The sequence below is a fragment of the Leptonotus elevatus genome, chromosome 4 (assembly GCF_054856555.1).
Source record: "Leptonotus elevatus isolate MCC_2025b chromosome 4, RoL_Lele_1.0, whole genome shotgun sequence".
Taxonomy (NCBI): Eukaryota; Metazoa; Chordata; class Actinopteri; order Syngnathiformes; family Syngnathidae; genus Leptonotus; species Leptonotus elevatus.
In genome coordinates, this window is record NC_141242.1 from 11,835,999 (window position 1) to 11,862,160 (window position 26,162).

General features: G+C 40.3%; 2 protein-coding genes across 16 annotated transcripts in view; both read left to right on the forward strand.

Moving 5' to 3' along the window:
* The first annotated feature begins 150 nt into the window (after positions 1 to 150).
* Positions 151 to 21,733, forward strand: LOC147175546 (calcium-independent phospholipase A2-gamma). Of its 2 annotated transcripts, none has more exons than XM_086074766.1 (10): positions 151 to 302; positions 558 to 1,793; positions 2,572 to 2,721; positions 3,379 to 3,530; positions 4,714 to 4,808; positions 5,154 to 5,325; positions 5,478 to 5,535; positions 7,065 to 7,259; positions 16,576 to 16,774; positions 20,137 to 21,733. In XM_086074766.1, exons 2-10 carry the CDS (start codon positions 627 to 629, stop codon positions 20,412 to 20,414), a joined length of 2,466 nt encoding a protein of 821 aa, XP_085930892.1. In that variant the 5' UTR covers positions 151 to 302; positions 558 to 626; the 3' UTR covers positions 20,415 to 21,733. The 2 variants fall into 2 exon arrangements, with proteins under 2 accessions (XP_085930892.1, XP_085930893.1); XM_086074767.1 differs by having other exon boundaries at positions 727 to 1,793.
* A 3,346-nt stretch (positions 21,734 to 25,079) lies between these two features.
* Positions 25,080 to 26,162, forward strand: part of LOC147175547 (neuronal cell adhesion molecule-like) — a 79,667-nt gene continuing 78,584 nt past the window's right edge. For all 14 annotated transcript variants that reach the window (XM_086072788.1, XM_086072792.1, XM_086072798.1 and 11 more), the window contains exon 1: positions 25,080 to 25,268. The gene's annotated coding sequence lies outside the window, so the exon portion shown is untranslated. The remainder of the gene's footprint in view (positions 25,269 to 26,162) is intronic.

Consider the following 26,162-nt stretch of genomic DNA (forward strand, 5'->3'; position numbering starts at 1 on the left):
TCAAAATGTAGCACGTGCTAAAAATATGCTAAAATAAAATTCACTTGCCTTCACCTCCAACCAGCCAATCAACATTCACGATTTTAGTGGGTCAAACGCTAACCAACCAATAGTACGCCTTTTGACTCCTCACGTGGTTGTTGTTTTTCTTTTTGGACGACGTAATGTTACTGTGGAAAACAGGCATCAGCTCCGACACATTGTCTGTATGTCCTCATTTAATCGGTTGTAGATGGGTGACGGCTTAAAAGGTGGATTTTAAAGTTTGCGGCTCACCTTGAAACGACGGTTTAAAAGCTGTGGTATGTTTTGCGATCGTTTGTGTGTGTCTGTGTGTGTTTGCTAGCCTGCTAGCTAGCGGCAATGACAATTTCACCATAGCTACTTTTTCATGTTCTCAGAGTGCATTTGTTTCGACTTCCATCATTCGTTCATTTATTACTGTATTTATGTGTATGTTGCAGTCTATAGTGAGGCATGTATTAATATTTAAGTAAGTTGAATGTTCCATTTTCATGTTCTTTATTTCCTCCCATTTGTGTGTTGATCATCACCAGGTTCATGGAAAAAAAGGAGTGTAGAGTTAAAGTTCCTTTGGATGGACTGAACTCTTGGCACATAAAAGGATGAATTATAAGTTGTGCCTCAGTGCCTGGCGTAAACTAAACAGAACATTTTATTTATGGCACCCTTGCAAATCAGCATCCTCACCATTTCCCTTCTCAGGTACCTTGCACTGTTCATTCCATGTCCAGCATCCTCGTTGCGAGAAGGCGATCCCCCTCAGCCAGAAGCACGTCTTTCACTTTCGGCTCCGGGCTCAGAAAGCACGCCTCTGCCGGGTTAATCAAGTGGTGAAACAGAAGCTCGGGCTCCACACCAGCGGCTTGCGTTTGAACACTTCAGCATCGCGTTGGTCCACGGGTCTCAGCCAGCATATGTCCCGAGTAAAGAACACGTTGGACACAGTTTCCAAAGCTGTGACACAAACTGACCTCCTCTCCAAGATTGCCCGGCTCAAAACAAACAAGAGTGGCAAAAATGTGGCGTCAACTCCTGAATCGAAAGTTGTGGAAATCACTCCTATTTCTCCAGCTGCTCCCAAGCATCCGGTGAGCGCATCACCTAGTCCTTCTAGTCCGACATCTGTGGCTAGGCTGGACGCGGGTGCCACAGCTCCCTCACCTTCGCAGCCTCGCAACACGTCGCAAGCGAGCGCCACTGCTGCCGTTGTAACTGCGCGGGAAGTAAAGGAGGAAAAACTGAGGCGTCTCGCCTCTTCCGTCAAGCCAGACGAGCCTCAACAGTCATCTGGTGAGAGTGAGAGTCTGTCTTCCAAACAACCCTCTGCACTTTTTCACCCCAGCACATTTTCAGTTAACCTGGATGAAACCTACAACTACCTGGCTCACCACATCAATTCCTACTTTGGCAGCAGTATACAGAAAAAAGATGTGGAAAACCATGTTGATGCATCTAAAACCTCCTCTCGGGTTCTACAAACAAGTGAACCCAAGTGCAATAAACCAGACCATATTCCTCCTGTTTCACCGGCATCCCCCAAGAAAGGATTCAGTCACTATCTGTCCTATTCCGCTCCCACCGTGCAAGCTTTTGTGGGCAGCTACATTGCACCTTTGGTCCCCAAGTTCAGGACCGGGGAGGTCAAAAGTGCCACGGTTGAAGTTAAGAAGTCGGAGGATGCGCCGGTGAAGCAGGTGGAGAAGGCCGTCAGTACAGAGCAGAAAGCAGCAGAGGAGAAGGCCAGCAAACTTCTGGTCCAAAGGGAAAAGGTATGTTTGTGTACAAATTGCTTTACCAAAGGTTATTTTTAGGGTTGCAATGAATTATTATGGGAAGTGAATTTTGGAATCCATTTGGAAACTTTAAAAGGGATTTTATAGGAGTTAAGTAGGAAAAGAGGGCAATTTATTGGAAATTAACCATATTCAAGCATAATAAGCATGTTTAAAATATTACATTGAAAAAACTTTCTTAATCTTGATGAACAAAAACATTAATGTGGAGTTAAATATACTCATCCCCCTGACCCAACCCAATCTAAAAATAATCAAAAATGCACCCAGCATCCAAAAATACCCACCAAGTCCCATTCAAAATGTTGAATGAAAAGAATGTACTCATTAGTTACAAAGTTTATTCATTGATTACTTATTCGTGCTTAAGTACAGTAAATGTTTGAATAACTACTTTTTACTTTTAACTGAGTCATTTTTTTCTAAACTATGGAGGGGCATCTAACGACAATTTTATTATCAATTAATCCATCACTTATTTGGTCCATAACGTCTCAGAAAATTCCAAATTAAAAGCAGATGTTTGCAATGTTTTCATTTTGGGTCAACAGATAATCAGACTGCTTTCAAGGAGGACTAGAGAAAAGTAATCTGATCATATTTACTGTTGAAAGGCTGAAATTCTGAGAATTTGGACAACTTGAAATAAATAAAATACAAAACAAACCAAATATTTATGAATTACTAACAGTATATTGTGTAGATGTTCCTAATATTGTGATGCTCAGGAAATAATAATTTTTCCATCTTGCAGATCATTGCCAGGGTGAGCGTGGACAATCGAACCCGTGCACTGGTCCAGGCACTCTACAGGGCCACCGACGTAAGGGTCTACATCAGCAGGGTTGAGGACCTCAGCTACCACCTGTTGGAGTTTCCCGAGACCTGCGGGGTTGCCGTCAAGGTCAGTAGGATGATGTTATTGTCGCCATAACATTAGGTACATCTGCACAACAAACAACAACAGTGCCAATCAGTACATCTGCACAACAAACAACAACAGTGCCAATCAAAACTTAGAATTATATCTTTGGAAATGCTGACATTTCGATACAGCTCATGCATTGCTTTGTGTGCTATTACATATACACTAATCAAATCACATTTTGGGGGAACCTCAACATGCCCTCTAGTTTTTGCATGCGTGTGCATTCTGGTGAAAATCTATGTTTTTAAGTAGTCTGAAACGCAACCCTCCAAGACCTAAATAGTTGGAATGTTAGAAGAAAAGGAAACCCCATCATCACCATGCATGCATGCATTGTCTGATGGCATCGAACCCATTTCCAACCATGGCAACCATTGCTAAAGTAAAGGTGATAATCTTCTACGATCAAGGGCACTAAGATCTTTTGACTCCCAGATCTAAAAGTGGTTGCTTTTAAGATAAACGCTGATTAGAAACAAAAATTCTACTCATGCTTTAATGTGAAAGAAGCTGAACAGCAGAATAGAAAGGATGAAGATGATCCCGGTGTTAACCTCAGCACTCGTACGCCTTTATTGTGCTTCCAAATTGTCTAATGAGTCAGCACATTAAATGTCTCTCTGTGTTCATCAGGAGAAGGTAATCCCCTGCCTGCTGCGTCTGCAGCAGGCCAGCGACCCTGGACTGAGGGAAGCGGTCAGAGAAGCTCTCACTCTGGTGGGCTACCATAAGCCCGTCAAAGGCCGCGGCATACGCATCCTGTCCATAGATGGGGGAGGGTTAAGGTATCAATTCTGTAGTCTTTTATGTGCATTATTTTATTTGGTATTTTTTTGGGGGGACCAATTTTATGTCCATTTCTTCTTGGCTGTAGTTTCTGATATGCCAACTTTAGTCATTTCATGACTGGGAACTTACTAATGATAAATTCTTTAAACATTGACATTGAAATAATATCCTGTTGTTCATAAGAGGCCAAGCATAGAGAAATATAACAAAAACATTTAATTCAAATGAAACATCTGAAGTGTATCAAATTTAATTGCAGTATATGGTGGCCTCAATTGCAGAGAATATTGTATTTGCTTCCACAAATCCATACTTCCGTAAATAGTAGCACACAGAGTGGCACAGATAAACGAGACGGAGTGTGACAAAACTGTCATACAGTGTGCGATGTTCTGCAACTAGTTTTCATGATTGGCCGACCGTTGGCCACTAGTTTTGCTGTGACTGGAAGTTTGAATTGCAGGCTTTTCAATGTTGCAGACTTAACGGAGTCAAAAATGTTCCCTCATATCTTGTCGAGCTTTCACAGCAAATATATACATTTCCTTGTATAAAGTCACCATTATGTCGTACCAATATTGTATATACAGGTGCTCGTCCAAAAATTTGAATATCCTCTAAAAGTTGAATAGTTTCCCTAATTCCATTCAAAAAGTCAAACTTTCATAGATTATAGATTCAGGGTAGTTTTAATTTTTTATTTATTTATACATTATTTGGGCTTCCAGTTAAAACCCACTAAAACAGGATGTCAAAAAAGTATGCATGGCGATTTCTTCACATTATTCAATTTTTTTTGACATCCTCTTTTAGTGCGTTTTATTAACTGGAAGCCCAAATAATGTATAAATAAACAAACAAATACTTGAAATCATTTAAATTGTGCGCCCTGAATCTATAATCTCTGAAAGTTTGACTTTTTGAATGGAATCACGGAAATGATTCAACTTTTTGAGGATATTCAAATGTTTGGACGAGCACCTATACAGTCACCTGTTAGAGGTATGGCATTTATTTATTCAAATATGCAGGCATTTTTTTAGGCTAATATATTGGAGGCCACTACTGGAGGAACTATGAGTTTGGTATGTGAATGTGGACTCTTTGAGTGTTATCTTTACAGTTGCGCATAAACAGTACTTTATAACTGTTCTTTTTTTTCTTTTCTTTTTTTAACAGGGGACTTCTTGCTCTTCAGACTTTGCACAAGTTGGAGGCTTTGACCGGCAAACCTATTTACAAGCTCTTTGATTATATTTGTGGTGTCAGCACAGGTGAGTTGTGTTTGTGTACTACTGTAGCACAGAATATTAATATACTTAACCAGACCAGTGGAATGTAACAGTAGTATATGAAAATGCCCACAAGGGGGTGCTGTTGACTACTTCATCATCAGCTTCCGTGTTATTTTGCAGCCTCTTGAATTAAACCATTTATTTTCCAGATTGGCCTTTAATCACCAACACAAGCTTGCGCTAGTCCAAATATCCATCTGGCCCACAGCTGCCCTCTTTTTGATCAAACCGTTTTTTAATCATGCCCTTCTCCACACTTATGGTACTGCTCTCATAGATCATCAGAGGGGAGAATAATTGTTCTGACCTCCTTTCACATTGTAGGTGCAATCCTGGGGTTCATGCTGGGTGTTTTCCAGCTCCCGCCAAGCGAGTGTGATGATCTCTACCGCAAGTTGGGCTCGGACGTTTTCAAGCAGAATGTGATTGTCGGCACAGTGAAGATGGGCTGGAGTCACGCTTTCTATGACAGCGAAGCATGGGAGAGCATGTTGAAGTAAGTGTTAGCCATTTTCATGAGGCAGTAGACTTCTCTGAACATTTTAAAATAAAAATTCAGGTATAAACAATCATCTTTAGTGACAAACATTTTGATTTGCAGTTCATAATAATGTCAAAGAGAATTAACTCTTCTTTCCCCTTTGACAGAGAGAAAATGGGCTCACACCTCCTAGTGGAGACTTCTAGAAACCCGGAGTGTCCCAAAGTGAGTTCCTCTCCTTTATGGATGGGCAAAAATCTGAAACTAGCCTCCATTCATTGTTGTATGTGACACAGACAAAGCGGCATAGCAACCATTGCATTTAATTCCATTTTATATCAATTGTAAAGTCTTGTCACCTTGAATTAGCCTCATCTGCAAATGAGGCCTCACCATGCCTTAGGCTGGATTTAAACTGCAGGTCTAAGTTTACAATTCCGATTTGATGCCCGTATCCAATGTGACACATTTTAAGTTACATATATGTGATATGTCTGAGTTTACACTGATGGTACACATGAGAGAAATTGCACATAAATGATTCAACAAGCATCCTCATTAGTCAGTGACAACACAGAAGGTACAGATGACACATAAATATTACAAATGTTAAACATTATATAGCATTTAGTTGGCCTAGGCCCGGGGTTAGCAAGCTTTCCTGTCCAAAGAGCCATTTGGGGCCCAAGAAATCAGAAAAAATGTGTGTGGGGCCACAAAACATTTTCAGATTGTGACGAAGGAAACCGCGTGTTAGTGTTTGTCTGATGTACTGAGGGCCGTCTAATTAGAGTTGCACCGCAACACAAAAAGATCACAGCAGCATACAATACGTACACATTCATTTGCTATCTGGATTTTTTTTCAACTTAATTTTTCAAACTTATTTAGAGTTTTCTGCCTTTCTGTCAAATTTCTGACATTTTTGAAATTTGATGAACATGTTATGGGCATTTTCTGCCTCTTACTTTTTTGGGACATTTTATGGCAATTTTATTTTTGGACATTTTTTCTGCCTTTTTTGCTATCAATTGGACATTTTATGGTAATTTTCGGTATTTCTTCTTTTTTTGGTCTTCTGGACATCTTATAGTTACTCTTTGAACGTTTTCTTTTCTGCCTTGTTTTCAAAAATAAATTCCCTGACCTTTTTGGGGGGGCAATTTCACGGACCTTTTATGGTAATTTTTTGCTTTTCCTTTTTAGATTTGCTATGGTCACTTTTTGGATATATTTAGGTAGTTTTTAAAAACTTTTACCTTCTACCTTCCTTCCATCGCTCGTTAAAAACTTAAATATTTGTAGTGTGACATTTTTTTGAACATTTAATTGTTCACTTAAAAAAAAAAAGAGAAGAATTTCTACTACAACATTTTTTCTCAAGGAGCCACAAGAGAGGGACTAAAGAGCCTTGTGTGGCCCCAGATCCGTCCGCGGTTTGCAGACCCCTGGCCTAGGCTGACTCCACATTACTCCACCATTCGCTGTCACAATTTAATGGACACCCCCTCAAATGATTTCATTGGATGTGAGCGCATTTACTAACATGCTTTGGGAGATTTCAAGTGTGTTTTTGTAAAACTTTGAAAACAGACAATTTTGTAGTGCTTGCTTGACTGGGCTTATCTGATATCCAAAATGTATGCTGCATTTGGCACATATCCGACACGTGTTTTAGTTTCATCCAAGTGGCCTGATTGAGCCACTTGAGAGCAACAACACTGCAATTGTGCCATTTTATTCCTCCTCCATAGGTGGCAGCGGTGAGTGCCATCGTGAACCGAGGCACTCCTCTCAAGGCCTACGTGTTCAGGAACTACAACCTGCTGCCGGGCGTGCGCTCCCACTACCTGGGGGGCTGTCAGCACCAGCTCTGGCAGGCCATCCGCGCCACCTCGGCGGCCCCCGGGTATTTCCAGGAGTTCCCCTTGGGGAGTGATCTCCATCAGGTCAGTCATAAGAGATGATTCACGCTAGGCTGCACCGAAAAATAAATAAAATATAGACTGATAGATGTAAACCTCTTTGCCTTCTGCGCAGGAGGGAGGAACTTCATTTCCTACCTGTCATTGTTTGTTTTCCTTATGTCAGGGGAGTGAGGCATAGATGCACTTAAATCCATCTTCCATGAAGAGCTATGCATTTGCTATAACATAAAAACCATTTGACTGATCAATACCTAACGCTACTCTACGCCTTTACACTCCGAGTAAGCGCTTAGTCAGGAAAGTTAAAACTGCATGCGTAAGACACCTTAGTAAACTGCGCCAACACTGTAGGAAAAAATACGTAATATGATTCAAATTTTGGGTTCTAATATTCAATTGGATGTTCTCCTTTTTTGATGGCGTCACACACGTCAACACCTCCTTGGGTTGACTTTGACTGTACAGATGTTCCGTACACACAAATGAAGCGTGTGAGCGGATCAAAGGCAACATCCCAGCAGCGGCACGCTCGCTTCGCTTTTAATTGGAAAGCCATGTGAGTTGTGGCGCTGAATGGGGGAAAGAGAATGAAAGAGACTGGTTGATGACAACACACTTATGTCGAGGAAAACTCCCCCCCCCCCCCCCCCCCCCCCGCCTCTGCCGTGTTTCGGGTTGCATAAATTAGCCGAGCTTCTCACATCAACCGTGACCGTTTGACTGCTTCACCTGCCGCATTGGGACAATAAGACAAACAGGCTTATTATGGAAGGTTCCTTGCTCACGCGCTTGCTTTGCTAGTGGGAGGAGACCTTGTACTGCAAGTAAAGACACCTTCAGCAAATTGATCGACACATGGAGTCTAACACCACTTTGCACATCTTTGTTGTCTTATTGACTTTGCAAGAGGAATTTTCTATTCTTTCTTCTAATTTATTACAATTTCTAGTTCCTGATTGTAAATTGGCCATACATCGCAGGTACCAATACCTTGAAATTGAGATATAATTCCCAAACCACGATAGATCTTTCGGTGTGTCACGGGAAAAATTATCTGCTGAGAAGAGTATCACACTTGACTATCTAGAGAAGGGGTACTCATAAAGTGCCACAAGTTATATTTTCAATGAGTCATCTTCTCCATTCCAAAAATATGAACTATTTCTATTTTAACGCAAATTTAAATGAATAGTTGAACCTGTGGAAGGATCATTATACTAGTTATATAGACACTATTCACCTAAAGCAGGTCTAGAATCTGCAGCAAAGTCCATTCTGTACAGTATAATAACGCATTCATTTAACTTCCAAACCACATACTGTATTATCAACTTGTGATATCAGAACCCTAAATTCTCGTTTCCACCACAAAGTACAGCTCTATTCTCTTTACGAGCTTGTCTAGAACAGCAAGATGCTCTCCTTGCAGCTTGAAGGCGGGCTTTCCTATTCTTTGCGTCTTAAGCACAATCCCCCTTTCTGACCCATCTACCAGAGGCAATAACCCACTGGCTCAACATCTTTGGCTCTTTACTATCTGTGAAGAACTACAAACATGACCTGGAAAGATAACGTCAAGTTGGAGAGTACTTGATATTGCCCTCACATCATCTCCGCTGGGCTCGTCTTATGTTGTAAGAATGACACCCGCATGCCAAAAGCAGTTTTAGAAGGAGAGCTGGTGAGTGATCCTCTTAAGTGGAAGACCTTGCCTCAAGTTCAATCATCGGAAAGTTTAAGGATCTCAAGGTGGAAGACCACACTTCTGGGTCAAGCATCTCCTCTTAACGTTTAAAAAAAGGTCACAATATTGTAAAAAAAGAAACTCATTCACCCCCAGCCATTTTCACAGAAGCAATCACCTTTACTCCTGGCTGTTTTACTGAATTTTGACTGATTTTGCAAGGCCCACAGAATATTTTGTTCTATTGCTATAAAACATGGAACCTACCAAAAGAAAGATTAATGTCTCTTCTTTCATCAGGGAAAAACAAATATTTCTATCTGTTTCCGCTTTACAGCAATTAGAATTAGAATGTAGCTAAGTTTCATCATTATTCACAAATCTTTTTAGAATAAGTAAATAGTGAGTAATTGAGTTGTTTTTCAACATGGCACTGGTTGATCTCCTTTGCTCTGTTGCCACCTGCTGGCAGTTTGTGTAATATCTACCATTTCTTTAAACTTTCTTTGCAGTTGAGAGGCTGCATCAAAGCCTTCTTTATGCTCTAGCATAAGAAAACATAAAAACGTATAAATACGTCTTTGGGACAGTTAAACATTTAAAATATAACATATTTATACGTTTTTGGGAGCAAATGAGTTAATATTGAGGCACATACTTGCTAATGCACGCACACATTGAGTTCTTTCACATATTGACTCGGCTCACAAGCACATTATGTTCCCCTTCATGTGACCATTTGTGTGGATTTTAAACATAGAAGGGCCAAAACATGCCTTGTGAAAATTAAACTGCACTAAAAAACTAACCACCAGAGGGTGCTAGAACTGCACACATGGAAATCAGTTTTAATATCGCGATATCGTGATATTGCCGTTATCGTTAAATCCCTACTTTTAATCTGACAAGACCAAGAGACATGAAGTCAAGTTTTGGTCACAATTGAGTCACACTGGCCGGAATGTGTGCCGCTTGTGCCACTGAAATGTGAGCATGACATGCCATCTATCTGATGTCAGGATTCCCATCTGACAAGAGAGTCATCTCACTGTTTTCCACCCACACCCACAGAGTTGTCCACTTCATTCAGGAGCCAAACAAACCCCCTTTTGTTTGGTCAAAAGGGTTGCCCTGCACACCAATTGCCGAAAGACTGCGGGTATTCTTCCAGCGATGCTCTTAGGAATGTGTGATTGATTGATGATGTGATCTGCAGGTCATATTTGCAAATTCACTTTAAGATTTAAAAATAGAGAATTTATAACTCAGTAATACCGGAAGCTTTGTTTGTTGATATCTCTGCCTCACACTTGCCACATAGCCACTGGGTGGAAACAAGGGGATGAAGCAAAGAACGGGGCGCATGTTCCACATTAAAGCTTTCAGTTATCCCGGCATTAAATGACACAGACTTAAATGACTTGAAACGTTTCACAATGGATGTGAGGGCCCGTATGGAATGATGAGGAGGGCCTAGTTGCCATGGTATCGCCCCAGGCGATGCGGGTGGAATGGGTGTGTGTTTTTTTCTGCCCACCTCTGCAATCCTTATTAATGGGAGGAATTGGGATTGTTGGACCACCATCGCCGTTAGTGAGTGTTCCCGAGAGAGCCAACTGGGCACCGTGCTCTGCAGGAAGTCTGGGAGGTGTAGTGAATCACATCAGCGCTTCCATTAATGAATGGCATATACATCATGAGTCACTGGCACTAAAACCAAGGCCACTCTTAAGAGAAGTTCCCAAAGGGAACACTAAATGAAAGTTTTTGATGGAGAAGAAGCGTGGATTTCAGGAGGTGACACAGGGGATGAGCAAAACTATATCTATTTCTTTATCCAAGCTAGCTCCTCTGGCGTTAAACCCTTGCTGCGTGCACACCCATAGATTGTGATCGAGTTCAGGCTTGCCTTTTCATTGCCACCTGAGTCTCCAACTGACTGCTTCAGTGTTGTGGATTGGGTCTATGTACTGATTGTACTCCTTGTTCATCATATACAACATTGCCCTAGTCCAGGAGTCGGCAGCCTGTACTGTCAAGAGCCGTTTTAGGTAAAATAAATAGCCCCCAAAAAAATCTGTTTTGGAGCCGCAAGACATTTCAGCATTGTGATGAACGAAACGGTGTGTTAGAATAATGTACTGAGGGCCCAAGAGCTAATTAGAGCTGCATCGTAACAGAAAAATTTGCAGCATCCAATACTTTGAGGTTCATTTTCTTCTAGCTTTCGTTTTCCATATTTTGTTGGTAATTTGTAATGCTTAGTTTTTCATATATTTTTAGACTTTTCTGCTTTTCTGTCAAATTTCTGACATTTTTGGCAATTTTATGGACATACAGTAATTTTTTTCCTCTCCATTTTTTGACATTTTATGACTTAAATTATTATTATAATTTTTATATTTTTGTCCTGCCTTTTTTTTTTACAAGCAATTTTATGACTTTTTTGTCACTTTTATGGACATATGGTAATTTTCTTACTCTCTTCTTCATTTTTGGGACATTTTATGGAAGTTTTTTTGGATATTTTTTTCTGCCTTTTTTGCAAGCATTTTTGTCAATTTTGTGTGCATTTTTTAGTAATCTTTGGGATTTGTTTTTGGACGCTTGATGATTACTTTTTGGACATTTTCTTTTCTGGCTTTTATATTAAATTTGTGGACATATTTGGCTATTCCATGGACATTTAATAGTATTTTTTTGCTTTTCATTTTTTGAGATTTTATGGTCACTTTTTGGACATTTTTAGATAATATTTTCATTTCATTTTCATTTATTTTCATCTACATTTTATCTCATTTTCTGACAACTTCAAAATGTTGATTTTTTTTAAATATTTAACTAATGATTTAAAAAAAAGCTAAATCATTAATTCAGTTGAAGAATATTTTATCTAAAAAATATAAAATATATATAAAAAAAAATTAATTTCTACTGTTTATTTATGTATTTATTGTTAGAGATCTACAGAAAGTCACAGGAGAGGGCTTAAAGTAGCACTAAGGAACTTTTCAACCTTAATAAAATATTGTCACAACTCTTCTGATGAAACTCGACTTAAAACTAGTTGAATGGTTGCTTTGCCATGGCGTGAGGGGGTTTGTATAATCTTTACTGGCACAAAGCAACTTTGAGGAGGATGGTAGGAACACACAAAAAACTACAAATGTGCTGACAAATGTGCCATTTGTGACTCTAGAGCTTCAGCTTTCAGACCCCTACCCCAGCCCCTGAAAATACTCCCTTGAATAAACCATGGAGTCACACCTTGCGTTCATTCGTTTTAATATGCAAGCGCGTCTTCAGCCTCATCTCCTTGCTTGCAGCAGGGAAATTAGAGTGAAATTGCCCAGGAGATGACCCAGCAGACGGTGGAAATCAAAGTGATGTTTAGTGGTGTGAAGTCAACTAATATGTACATAACACCTCAAGGGAATCTAGTTTGAGTAAATCTAATCACGGTGGATGTGTGCACTTCTATATCGCAGTTCAATCTCAGCGGTTGCATAGCCGTGTGATTCATTGCGGCAATACTGGCTGCACATGTGTGGTCGTGTATTTGTGTGGGAAAAGACAACCACAGACAGTAAATCTCAAATGCTTTCCCTGCCTGAGGCATCGGTCCCGTTCGACACAGATGAGACCCGCCTCTTTTGTCAGCTGGGGGAGCTCAATTGAACCTCACTCTGACCTTTCGGGCCCCGTGAGATCCAAAAGGAAGGAGGAGAACTGTTCAGCGTAATCGCATAATTTACCATGAAGACCTCTGACCTGGACTGACTGCCACTCTTAAGTGGCACTTCCAACACTGACAATATTGTCACGCTCATCCTTCCCGCTAACAGGGGTGCCTATTATGCAATTTGGATGCTGTCTTGGCAGCTTATGTTAGTCCAAATGAACCAATGATTTACTTCCCCGACGAAATGGAGAATGCTCTAGTTGGCGTAAACAGAACTGATTTTAATAAGGAAAGTGATTTTCCGCTTCCAGCGTAATTTCCTTCTTTCATGAATTGAATGACCATCTCGACGGGCGTAATCGTGTATTCAGGACTCGTGAATGCATCCTTGGCTTATGAAGGCGAGTCGGGTTGGCAGAGCCTGCTTTTAAATCAGTGCCCCAGTTCAGCTTTGACAACATGGCCCAAGGCAATTTGTAATGACTACAGCTGTGATTTGAATACCACACCAGATGCATGTCATAGGCTCAGCTCATTTATCATATACTTTTAGTTTATTGGTCCCTGAGTGGGAAATTCTGAATGTCAATATCTGACTGAGTAGTTTTGCAAAGGTGTAAGACCCTTGGACCTGTTAGAGCAGTGGTTCTTAACCTGGGTTCGATCGAACGAAGTGGGAGGGCGAATATGTGCAATATGAGTTTACATGTATAACTGAACATACGGTGTTCCACAGGGTTCAATTCTAGGGCCTCTGCTGTTTTCATTGGCCCTGGGTTCTATTTTAAGAAAACAGCGGCCGTTTTAAAGTGCTCTAGAAAATATAGAGTTGAGTGAGTCCGTGTCCGAATTGCATGATTTTCAATGCCAAGTTGAGCAATTCTAGTGTAGCACAACTAGCTATCTAGCAAAACTAAAGGAACACTTCCTTAAGATGCATGGAGATGAGGAATACAAGAACACAATTCTTTCTGTATTCAAGGTGAAGAGAGTTTTTGTGTTTGGGTCTCTTGCCAACCACTGATGCCTCAGCATAGGTTCATGAGGCAGAGAAATACCGAAATGCACACCCTTAAGGAAGAGAATAAAGTTAGCTCTTGCAGCTAATGGCGTCTGACGTACACTCGGCCGTGAAATGACTTTTACTGATCTCGACGATAGTGCCTCCTTTCTATTGAGATCAGCAAGCCCCCTGCAGGGCAGCTTCAAGTGGCACAGCAGAGATAAGCTCGCAAACGCTAATGGAAGATGAGTCATTTCTAACAGCAGTGCAAATTTCCGATCTTGTTTATTCAGGCCAACTGATTTTCCCCTGCAAGTCTTATTTCACAACGCGCTGTTGGAGCAATTGCTTTTAAGACCTTAATTGTCAATCAGTAGAAGTGAACCACATTCCCTTAGGTGAAGAAGGCCCAATTAGTTGAAATTTTGCTTTATGGTGATCTGGTTTATGAGCCAGCGATCAGCCCCGAAGGGCAAAGGCGAGCATGGCAGAGTGCTAATCCTCTGGAGGATCAACATTCGACATTGGCAGGAAATCCTTAAGCTGCTTGCCATTTAGAACTCGCTCTTTAAAGATCTGTCGCTGACAGGTGCGCACTCTCCAAGGACATCCATTTGGTGACGCAAGGCATCCTCTGCTAATGTGATTCACTACAAGCACCAGCAGTATTACCGCCCTAAATTATGATCAAGTGAAACATTTGCCTTTATTGTGCTTTGTGTTCGACAGACTGCTTAAATGTTGCTGTTTTGAGTGCAAAGACCATCTGTAGTTTAGCCTAAATTGGTTTGACCTTGAACTTGAACACCGTTTAAGTGAGTGTGTGGCTGTGGGCCACGATGTGCATACCTGACATCCCGTTATACTTGCAACATCTGCCAGGCCTGTTCTCATTACCGATTCAGCCTGGTACCTCCTTATGCGAGGCGTGCTGTTTTCTAGTGACAGCTGAAGGAAAACATTGCTAGACTCTCTAAAATGAGCGATGCCTAGGTAAAAGTTATGAGCACCATACACTGAAAAATAAGGCCACAAGAGGAAGTATGAAACTTTTCCAAACTTTCTTAATTAAAGGCCCTCAACTCGCTTTGCCGAGCAGGTGCTTTGAAATGGAGCCACATAGTAGCTTTCAACATCGTGCTCACAGGAGGAATCTGCCTCTAATGATCTTATTGTCCTCGACCTATGTGTGGGTGAAACTGAGCCACCAGCACAAAGAACCCAATAACTGGGGTGTCGCAGTTAAGGCCGCTGAGTTCACAAAGTGGACACGGTGGAGCAAGTGATAAGAAAAACTGAGTTTTTGTTTCCTGCTGGATTCTTACTGCTCCTGAGTCCCGTTTGAGCGGAAGTCAACTTTAAACATTTCTTGACAAAAATATGTTCTATGTGACCTAGCTAGTCTAAACATGACATTCTGATTAATATTACATTTGTGGAATATGAGTTATGAAGCCAAATCCAGCCCTTTTTATCCATCTCAGGAGGCGGCCATTTTCCCACTTGTTGTCGACTGATGATGACATCACAGTTGCTCAGGGCTCAGGCAATGACCAATCACAGCTCACCTGCTTTCTGAAGCTGAGCTGTGATTGGTTGTTACCTGAGACCTGAGCAACTGTGATGTCATTTTCACTCGACAGCAAATGTCAAAATGGCCACCTTCTGATATTGATGAAAACTGCTAGATTTTGCTGCATAACTCATATTCCACTGATGCAATATTAACCAGAATACTGTATTTAGACTAGCACGGCTGCATAGAGCATATAATTGTCAATAATTTTTGGGGGAGGGGTTGACTGATGGCTGTGTTCACAAAGTGCTGTGTGCAAAAGTAACCCAATTATGGATCAAAAATGGACCGATCCCCTTTATAGGCCAATTTGACCCAACTTTCTGGGTTTTATACAAAATAACCTTTTTTTTTTTTTACCCAAGTAAAGGATCTGACCAATATTTATGAGTTGTTTTACACTAAAAGACCAATTTCTTGACTCAAACTTGAGTCAAATTGACCCAGTAGAGGATCGGTCCATTTTTGACCCATAGTTTTTAGTGTGGACACAGTGGAACGAGTGATAAGAAAAACTGCAGAGTTATTGTTTCCTGCTGGATTCTTACTGCGTCCCGTTAAGTCTTCAATTGGAGCAAGTCCAATACATTTTCTCTCTTTTTTTGGGATTAGTGTCTTGGTGTGCCAGCATTCAAAATGAGAGCCACTTTGGTCAAATTGCATCCTTGGCAGTTCTTCCATGTTTTACAGCTTAAATGTCATCACAATGTTGGACTCGATAGGACTTTAGAAGCTTGCGGCTACTTCAAGTGCTACTTCTGATCTCCAAGTGGACGTTTGCCTTGCTCTATGTAGAATTAGGGTGCACCAGCCCCCCACTAGAAGTGTGAATCCGTCTGCTCTGACAGACAAAACTCGCATTACTATTGCATTAAACAGCAATAACATGAGCATGAACTTGCGATTAAACACCACAGTCGCGTAAACAAGCGCTCATCCACCCCCTCCGGTGTCCCTCCCTAGACATTTGGAGGGGCCCCTACGGCTCCCACCCCCAGCCTGGCCTCTTTAATGAGGACTGGCCCCTGTGTGTTTGATCCTGCTGCCAACCCTGCAGCCCTGCAGCCTCATGCCTATTCATCAATGCCTGTCGTCTCTCCAGTTACACCCCCCATAGCCTTAGGTAGACTATGGATTCAAAGCTAAAGCACTCCTGGGCGGTTGTTCGATTTCAAAACGGGAACTGTGAGCACAGGGGGGGGAAGAGAAGGAAAAACTATTTCATTGTGTGCTTTGTCATCTTGCAAACGGCTCTGGAGGCGCATTGATCTTTTCGTTTGCTCAAATGGTCCTCAAAAATGTAATCCATTTGACTCCCAAAAAAGCTCACTGAAATCTGTGAGTGCGACCATCATCATTAAGCATCTTGTTTTTTTTTTTTTGTATGTGCAGGATGGAGGTTTGCTCATCAACAACCCCACAGCGCTGGCCATCCACGAGTGCAAGTGCCTGTGGCCCAACACGCCCTTGGAGTGCGTGGTTTCGGTCGGCACGGGCCGCTTGGAAACGGCGGGCAAGGGCAACAGCGGCACATACACAAGCCTCAAAACCAAGATTAACAACGTCATCAGCAGCGCCACAGACACGGAGGGTAAGTGATGGTTCTGGTAGGTTGACTTGAAATTCTTCATCTGGTAAATTTGGTACCATTTTGGAGTGCTTCGATCAACTTTGGCTTTCAATCAGATTTCCGACCTCATCACAGTACAGAAAAAACCCGTATGAAAGTACTAAATGATATAAGATTGATTTGCTAGTCATATTGTCGTCAGTGCAGCGTTTGATACAATTGATCGTCATCTACTGTTAAACAGACTGAAAATCTTCGTGGGATTAAGTCCTAAAATGGTTCAGGTTCCTACTTAGTTTTGAATCTGATCGAATTGCTATCACATGTGGTGTTCCTCAAGGCTCTGTCTTAAGACCTCTTTTGTTCAGTCTGTGTATGTTACCTTTGGTTGCAATGCTTCACAACGCCAATTTTGGTTCTAATGGCTATGCAGTTGACATGTAGCTATTTTTTGGGCAAAATAACAAATTAATCAGAAATTAATCAAACATGTTGTGTAACTGTCTAGACTAGAGCAAATTAACAACTGAACCCTAAATTTCCTTCAGCTAAACCGAAACAAAATGGAGATAAGATAAATTTTATGTGATATGAGCTGTCGTCTGACCAAATGTTGTTGTTGTTTATTTATTTAATTTTGGCTTTCACTTGCAAAAAATATTGAGTTATGAGCGCCGTACGGGCAGTGAGAATTACACGTGTATTGAAAACAAAATCCGCAACTTTGCCTTCTACGAACCACCATAGACAGGCTAATGAATAGGCAACAGGGTGCATCAACACGTGTCGAGTGACAATATAACACTACTCACACACAAACCAGGCATGTTTTCATATTCCTCTGTGGAAAAAAAATATTACTGCAGTTTATTTACTGAGTCACTTACAGTAGTTGTGAAAGTCTTGTTTGTGGTTTGAAAGAAGCCTCGCTAACGTTCTGTGTCGCTAAGTCAAACCACCCATGAGTTTTCATCTTTTGGTTCCAATGTAGACATTTGGGGGGAAAAACATGTTGCTCCTGAGCTCAGTAAGATTGACTGTTGTGACTAACAAAGCTTATTTGGAACGTTCCCAATTTTTTCCCAGTGCTTTTTGACTCAAAATCAACCTACCTGAAACCTGCAGCACATCTCAAAAAGCGCAAGGTGCAGGAATAATGCTGTGTGTACATGGAGTAAAAAACCAGTCAGCGCATCCTGTCCTTCCACGAGCCGGCAAAGTGCCTGCCTCTATTTGTCTGCATTTTTTGGCACATTTGGGTCAAAATCAATCCCAATTTTGAAAAAAATAAGGCTGTCACAGCCAGTTGTAAAGCAGAACCGATCCTTTGAGCCGCAGTAAACTGACGGAACGGCAATATGTGCTTCATGTGCTACCTACCAGCCTGCATGCTTGTCAAGTCTAGTGAATCATAGTAAGATAGTGTCTTTTATGAAATTAACTGATAGGTATGGTTTTGTTTTGTGTCATTGTTGGATGTCACCAGTGTCAGCACCATAATGACTTATATAATATAATTTGATTTGGAAGCTAAATAGATAAAAGGTCCAATCAGCATAAAATTTCTCATCCGTAGTGCAAGTGACAAGTGATTATTTTACAAAATTAAAAAGTTATTTAATATTTTACAACCATTCCTGAAAGGTTAACTACCCCCACCATTTTCAGATGCCCATCTTTTAAAATTGATACGTTTCTGTCTTTGATACAAAATGATAACTCAATTTAAAGATCTCAAGAAGTTTATTAAGAGTGCAAACACGCCAAATCATATTGACGCTATAAAAACTTCTTCTTTTTTTTATCTCACTTTCTCAAGCCATTAGTTTAAACAAAATGTTTCAACTTTTGAACCGTGGTGGGGGGGGGGGTATAGTTTAGGTATTCTCCCCTGCTGTTTGTTTGTGTGAATGTTTTATCTAGTTGTTTTCTTAAACATCTGGCAGCTGAAAAGTAGCCCTAACAGACAGTTTGACTTGTCGTTGCCTTGAGCCTTTATTCAGAGAGCTGGCTCAGCGTTGACAGCATACAAGCACACTATACGTCTTCATCATACATACAAAAGTGAGTACAACCCTCACATTTTTGTAAATACTTTATTGTATCTTGTCATGGGGCAGCACTGAAGAAATGACACTTTGCTACAATCTAAAGTATGAATGTGATTTTGGACAGCGTCAAGTCAAACAATCAAGAACATATCGATTATTTCCAGTGCAGAAAACAGTAGTGTGTTTGTAATTAGGCAGCGTACATCTTGAACAACAGTATACATTGTCTAAACCACTGGCAACAAAAGTGATTACACCCCTTAGTGATAATGTGCAAATTAGGCAGTGTGGATTTTTCCCCACCTGGTGTCATGCAACTCATTAGTGGTACAAGGTTTCAGGTGTGAATGGGGATCAAATGTGTTCAATTTGGTGTTATTGTCACCCTCTCTCATCTTGGTTACTCTAATTTCAATACGGAACCTCATGGCAAAGGACTCGATGTGAATCTGAAATAATTTTCACTCTATATAAAGATGGCTTGGGCTATAGGAAGATTGCCAATACCCTGCCCAACTAGTCTAAATACGGTATTTTGGTTAATATTGCGTTAGTGGAATACGAGGTAGGCAGCAAAATCCAGCAGTTTTTATCAGTATCAGAGGGCGGCCATTTTGTCACTTGCTGTCAAGTGAAAATGACATTGTTGGAATTTAGATATTTCTGGGGTTGGTGAAAGACTCTGGTTGGTAATCCGGTGGGTAGAAGGTAATGTCTGGTCGGTGCTGGATTTCACTTTCCTTTCTTTTCTTTGATCCTTCTTCGGGTCTCCTGACAACCTCACGATTAAGTATTCGGTTTAGGTGAACGGTATGGGATTTTTAACAGGTTTTAGGTGAACTAATGAACACACACTCATTCGCACGCACACACACACACACATACTCACCCACATACAAAATAAAAATTAATTTAAAAAAAAAAGAGAGCAATGATGATGAGTTTCTCAGGTATCAACCAATCACAGTTCAGCTTCAGAAAACAGTTGAGCCTTAATTGGTCGTTACCTGAGCCCTGAGCCCTGAGCCACTGTGATGTCATCTTCAGTTGAGAGCAAGTGGCAAAGTGGCCGCCCCCTGAGATGGATAAAAATGGCTGGATTTTGCCACATAACTTTGATTATTATGTTTACACTAGTAAAATCACATATATTGTAAATGCTTCTCACATATAAACTCTTTTTTTCCCTCTCTCTGCTGAAACATGGCAATATTTGATAATTTTATTTTTCAAAGATCCCTTCAAATGAACACTAGAAACTAAAATAAATACTCACTATTTGAGTCAAATATAGTATTAAAGACCATTAAATGTGATTCCTTGGCTCTCCAGAGGTGCACGCCATGCTGGACGGCTTCCTGCCCGCGGACTCGTACTTCCGCTTCAACCCGTACGTGAGCGAGGACATCTCCATCGACGACAACCGCCAGGAGAAGCTGGCCCTGCTGCAGGCCGAGGGCTTCCGCTACCTGGATAGGAACGAGGAGAAACTGCGGAAGGCGGCTCGCATCCTCACCAGAGAGAAGGGCTCGGCGCAGAGGTTGGCAGAGTGGGTCAGGACCAGGGCGGACATGTATCATTTTTTGTCCTTGAACTCCTTTAAGTTTTAGCCACAGCAAAACAACAACAACAACAACAACAACAACAACAACAAAATCCATTTTACCTCGCACATGGAGACTTCCTTTCCTTCTTCCACGATGCTTGAAACCAGAGCCTCATGTTTTGTGTATGACGTCTTAGGGTGGCAGAAGCGCACACCGCATCGCATGTGCAGCATCCCTGCATGAGTATTGAACTGGTTCATTTTTGTTTTCCCTCGTGCTGTTAAAATGGACGGCAGCAATTCAAACAAATGGGAACTTAAGTCAAGTTTCCAGATTGTTTTAACGTCAGTTTTTTTTTTTTTTTGCAACTATCGGCTGCTTCATTTAAAGTTATTTTAAACAATTTGTTTTTACTGAGTTTTGACATCTCAATCTTTTTCTTCTAATATGAGACCACGAGGAGGACAAAAATTGGTGAAAGGTGTGCGCTAACCACACAAATAATATCTTCATTGGCAATCGCGAGTCTCCTCCGCTGAGTCAGCTGTCAGTACCAAGATTGACCTGCGAGAGGCAGTATGGTGCCACAGGGCATCTAAACTTCAGAAATGGTAGCTGTAGAAAACATACAAAAAGCTTGGTTCGCTGGTATCTTATTGGATAGCATGTTGTTGTTCACACGCGCGGATTTGCGATTGTATATGTTGACTCGATTTAACGTTTGTGTTTGTTGGCTCGACAGTTTTAGGAAAGAAAAAAAATCACTCTTAACACACCCAACACAACAGGATAATCGCTCAGCATATCTTTTAGAGACACCCAACAATGTAGGGAAATGTAAAAAAAAAAAAGATAATTAAAAATGTAAATGTAAAGAAATCATGAATCAAAAGCTAATTTAATTTAAGCAATTAATGCAAGTAATATTACTCTAATTTGTTGAAAATGCAGCTAATGGGCAATTGAGGTCATTGAAAATGGATGTGAGCCCATGGAGAGGTATGTAAATATATGGTCCGATTAACATTTCAAGCTCTAGCAACAGAAAAGATTTGAATGCACATGTAAGCAGTTTTTAAATAGCCACAGTGGACCTCACCAATGTTAATGTCCTTTTTTTTTTTTTTTTTTTTTTTAGCCAGTCATCTGTTTCTTGCTTTCATGCACTTCACTGTCACTTCTCACCTCGCAGCCATTTGGAGTATCGTGGCTCAGGCAGGTACTGTATCATTGATGCACCAGTGAATCCTCAAGGACCAGTCGTGAGATGGATACACAGGTTCTTATTATCCGCAACAGTACATGTATAGTGTAATTCCACTGTTCCTTTGTAAAGACAATTGCAGAGTCTATGTGTGTAATTAAAACTCATTATCACAGCATTCTGCCTCTTCATTACATGATTACAAAAAACTGCTGTTAGATGCACAGCATCTTCTCAGCGAGACGAGTACACTTATACCAGTGGTAAATGATGCTCTACTTGATGCTTAATGGCTGTTGATGGCATTTGGCCTGATACACGTCGTCAACAGAGTATTCCCAAAGTGCATGTCTTGATTTGTACGAAATTATGATGCATGTCGTGGTTCTCCCTAATTCAAATGAGGAAAAAAAATGTAACGACTTGACATTTCAATCTAAGGCCAACCATCTTGATCATGACCAAAAGCGGTTAATTACAGATGTTTTTGTTGATAACCTCTTTTTTTTTCTTTTTTCAAAACATTAGTACATATACAAACATATGTACATCAATGTATTAATGGAGATTCACGCTAAATCTGATTTGTAAATATTTACATATACAGTATGTACTATGAATGATCGGCATCACTTTTTTTCAGACACATACCAGTACGATTATTTACGCTTGAGTATCATCGATACCAATAGTATGTGTATAAGTAGATGTGTGTGACTTTTCTGTCTTTCTGTCACAAATGATGATCCCCAATGTGTCAAACAGTGTCGCATCAAATACTGGCAAAGAAGACTTAACTCGATGTCAGATTTTTGTTTTTGTATACTTATAGTTTTTAAGTTTTCCAAAAGTAACCAAATAAAAAATATATATTTTTGTGTAAAGATACAATGGAAACTAAATGTTAACAGAAATATAATATGAATGATTAAATATGATTATGTATGCGTAATATCAATTTCATACAAAAACACAAAAAAATCCATTTAGAAATTATAATAATTGTAATACACATTTTAATAACTCAGAATTATATCAAAACAGAAGCAAAAATAGATTTTAGTAAATAATATATGTACTTGCAGATGAACAAAAGGAATAACTAAGTCGTCCTAAAATATGCATTTAGAAATCAAATTTGACAACAAATTATATATATTTTTGTACGTTTTCATTCATCAACATTCTCATATGATCACAAGCACACGCTCTGTCTGGAATGTGAGGCCATGCTTCAACTTAGAAACACAAAAGTAAGAAACAATGATTGAAATGGGGACATATAGCCAACAATTGTCTCTGAAAATGTCAAATGTAACTGTATCGAGTGATTCAAGTGTCGTGTTTGTTGTGCGTTTGTGTGTTTGCCCCCCCATGTTAACATAGTTAACAACCAATAACGGCTGCTCCCACTCAATAGAAAAAACACACACCCAAATGTAATTACACAGCAGCCTGGAAGAGGAAACGCATCCACTTCGGATGTAAACTCATCCAACTCATGAACTCGCTTCTTTTCCCCGGCTGAAATCGCATCACTAATTTGATTTTTCATTTGCACCTCGGGCACAGACATACAGTCTGCATGTGGCAGAATTGTGCTGGCTCATTTTGTTGTTATCTTAACCAACGTAAGTGACTGTGGCTCAATTACACTTCAAGCTGCAGCAAATAAAGTCAGCTCATTAGCACTTAATTCGTTTTGCTGCAGCGACTGATACTAAAGGAAGATATGCCGAGAGGTTTATTTGCAAAATGAGCGACGAGCTTAATAAAGGACAGTGTCCTTAAATGCCCCATTTGTTGTTTGTACGGCATTATGCTAACATGCTACTTTCTGTCTCATAGAGTCTGAAAACTGCCAGAAAGGTTATACGTTCTTTATCCTGTATATTGTCGTTATCTTCCGTGAAGAACTTTTACTGCAGCTTACTGAGGAACTGGCTCTTCATTAAAAGAAAAAAAATGCAAATGTATTTAACTTAAAAGTTAAATACTGTACAAGTGAACTGTACTTTGAGGACCAAAACACTTTGAGATTCATTTCCATAGAGGATTGATTCCCACTACATTCCTTCCAATACCGTACCGAGCGTTTTTTTCTGCTTTCAGGCCGCCTCCAGTACTCAACTCTTATTTCATTTCCCCATGCATATAATTCCTGATAATACTCAAGAGGGGTTATTCTAAGTTCAAGGCTACCAGCACGACACAAGTACTGCTTAACCTTCGCAAATACAATAAGAACTACACGTACTTAACTCATTTGCTCCCAAAAACATATAAATGCATTCTATTTTATATATTTTAAGTGTCCCAAAGACGTATTTAAACGTTTTTCGTATTATTATTTTTTATGTTAGAGCATACAGAAGGCCTCTCAACTGCACAAAACAGTTGAAGCAATGGTAGTTATTACAACAATGGCCAGCAGGTGGGAGCAGAGTAGAAGAGATCAGTCAGGGCCATGTTGAAAACAAGCTGACTTACTCACAATTCTAAGCAGATCTGTGAATAATGATGAAACTTAGCTATATTTTATTGTTAATTGCTGCAAAACGGAAACAGATAAAAAATATACTTTTTTTCCTGATGAAAGAAGAGAGTAATCTTTCTTTTGGTGGGTTCCATATTTTTATAGCAATAGAACACGTTATCCTATGGGCTTTGCAAAATCAGTCAAAATCCAGTAAAACAGCCTGGAGCGAAGGGGATTGCGTCAGTGAAAATGGCTGGGAGTGAATGAGTTAATAATGCAGTGATCCCTCAATTCGTTTGCATGCTGAACCTCACACATGGAGCAGTTATTGTGCAAGAGCGAATGAATGCTTTGCTCGTTAGGAATAGGCACAAGTACACAACTTAGTGACAAGTATAACATGGATGAATCAATTCCATTTCAGTGGGGAATCAAGTTACATTAATGCAAATGAGGAAGTGCTTGTTTCAATTCTGTTACATTATGAAAATATTCAGTAATAAACAGATTGCAAAGTAAACACTCCCCCCCCCCCCATTTTATTGACAATGAAACAATTGTACAGTCTTGCCATTTTATGTAATCTTCTTTGAACCAGGAGGTGCGTGTTGATATTTAGATTGGTATTGATCACAAAAATATTTTTTATTATTTTTTGTTTCTCCCTCGAATAAAATGTACTAGGACTGGTCCTGGTACCACTGTTACATAGCCTACATATGTAAGTGTGCCAAAATTTGTGACCAAATGTTTTTTGGGGGGTATTATTGCTTTTTTTTTTTTTTTTTATATACAATGGAGTCATTTCATTTATGAAGCAATCGTTTTATGTTGCCCTTGGAATTAAATCCTCCTCTACACTACAACTATTAATGTGCATTAAAAGGACAACGTTTGGCTTTTTAAAATTGTATATTTTTTTCTAAATCCTTAACTCGCCCAGCTGTTGCCCATCTGTGATACTTTTGCGTTTACAAAAAAAAAGGGGGGGGGGGGGAGGCGTCCGGACACCAGCAGCGCGCACTCCCGAGAGCAAGCTGCGCGCCCCCGCGAGTTTGTATGTGAGTAGTATGAATGCTTGTGCACGTGTGTGTGGTAGAGCCAAGTGAGAGAGAGAGGAATCGAAGTAAAGACGAGTGCAGGCGGCGAGCGGGACTCCATCCGGAGACGAGGAGGTGGAAGAGAAAGCATCGCTGCGAGTGGACACTCCCACGCGCGGACCAGTGAAGGCAAGGTAAGCCTGCTGATTTGCACTCTTGTCCTCATCATCTTTTATAGACAGTCTTGAGAAAGAAAGAAAAACACGTGGAAGGCTGTCGCTGTCAAGTTTGTGCGCGAGGCATGCAGGCTAGGCAGCGTATGCAAAAGCGACCAAATGACGCGAAGCATCCATGTTTTAACATAATTGCACATTTTGTTTTAAAGCCAAATCTTTGTTCTAGGCTGATGGCTTCCATGTCGCGCGCGGCATTCTGCGGTGTTTACATTGTGTGCTGTCAGGAGGAATTGAATGAATAGACACACATATAATAATAATAATAACAATAATAACAATGCTCAGTTTCAAGTGGATTACTATTGTGGTTTACAGTGCTGTGCTATTGCATATTGTGTTCCTAATATTTTGCCCCTCCACGACCAGAAATAATAAAAAGTAACTATAAATGCACAGTCGTCGACAACAGTTTATCCCAGACCACTTTGCTGTTAAAGATCATCAGGGGTGTTCACGTGGGCTCTTTGCACAAATCCACTACTTCCTGAACTCAATAGCACTCCTTCCTTTCCTGTATTTCATGATTGGACAAACGGATTAATCCAGGTGTGCCTGACCTCAGAAACCACGACGACAATGGCCAGACACACCTGGATTAATCCGTTTGTCCAATCATGAAAGACAGGAGCGGTATTGAGTTCAGGAAGTAGTGGATTTGTGCAAAGAGCCTATTACAGTCAGATGGTCTATCTGCGTTTGTCTATCTATGCCAGTGATGTATAGTGACAGACAGAAGAATTAAAAGGGATACATTGAGCCAATTTAAACAGTAAGAAGATAATATTATGTCTATAATTAATGTGATAACCTCATTATTTTTCATGAACAATTAATACCTTTAAAAACTCATTT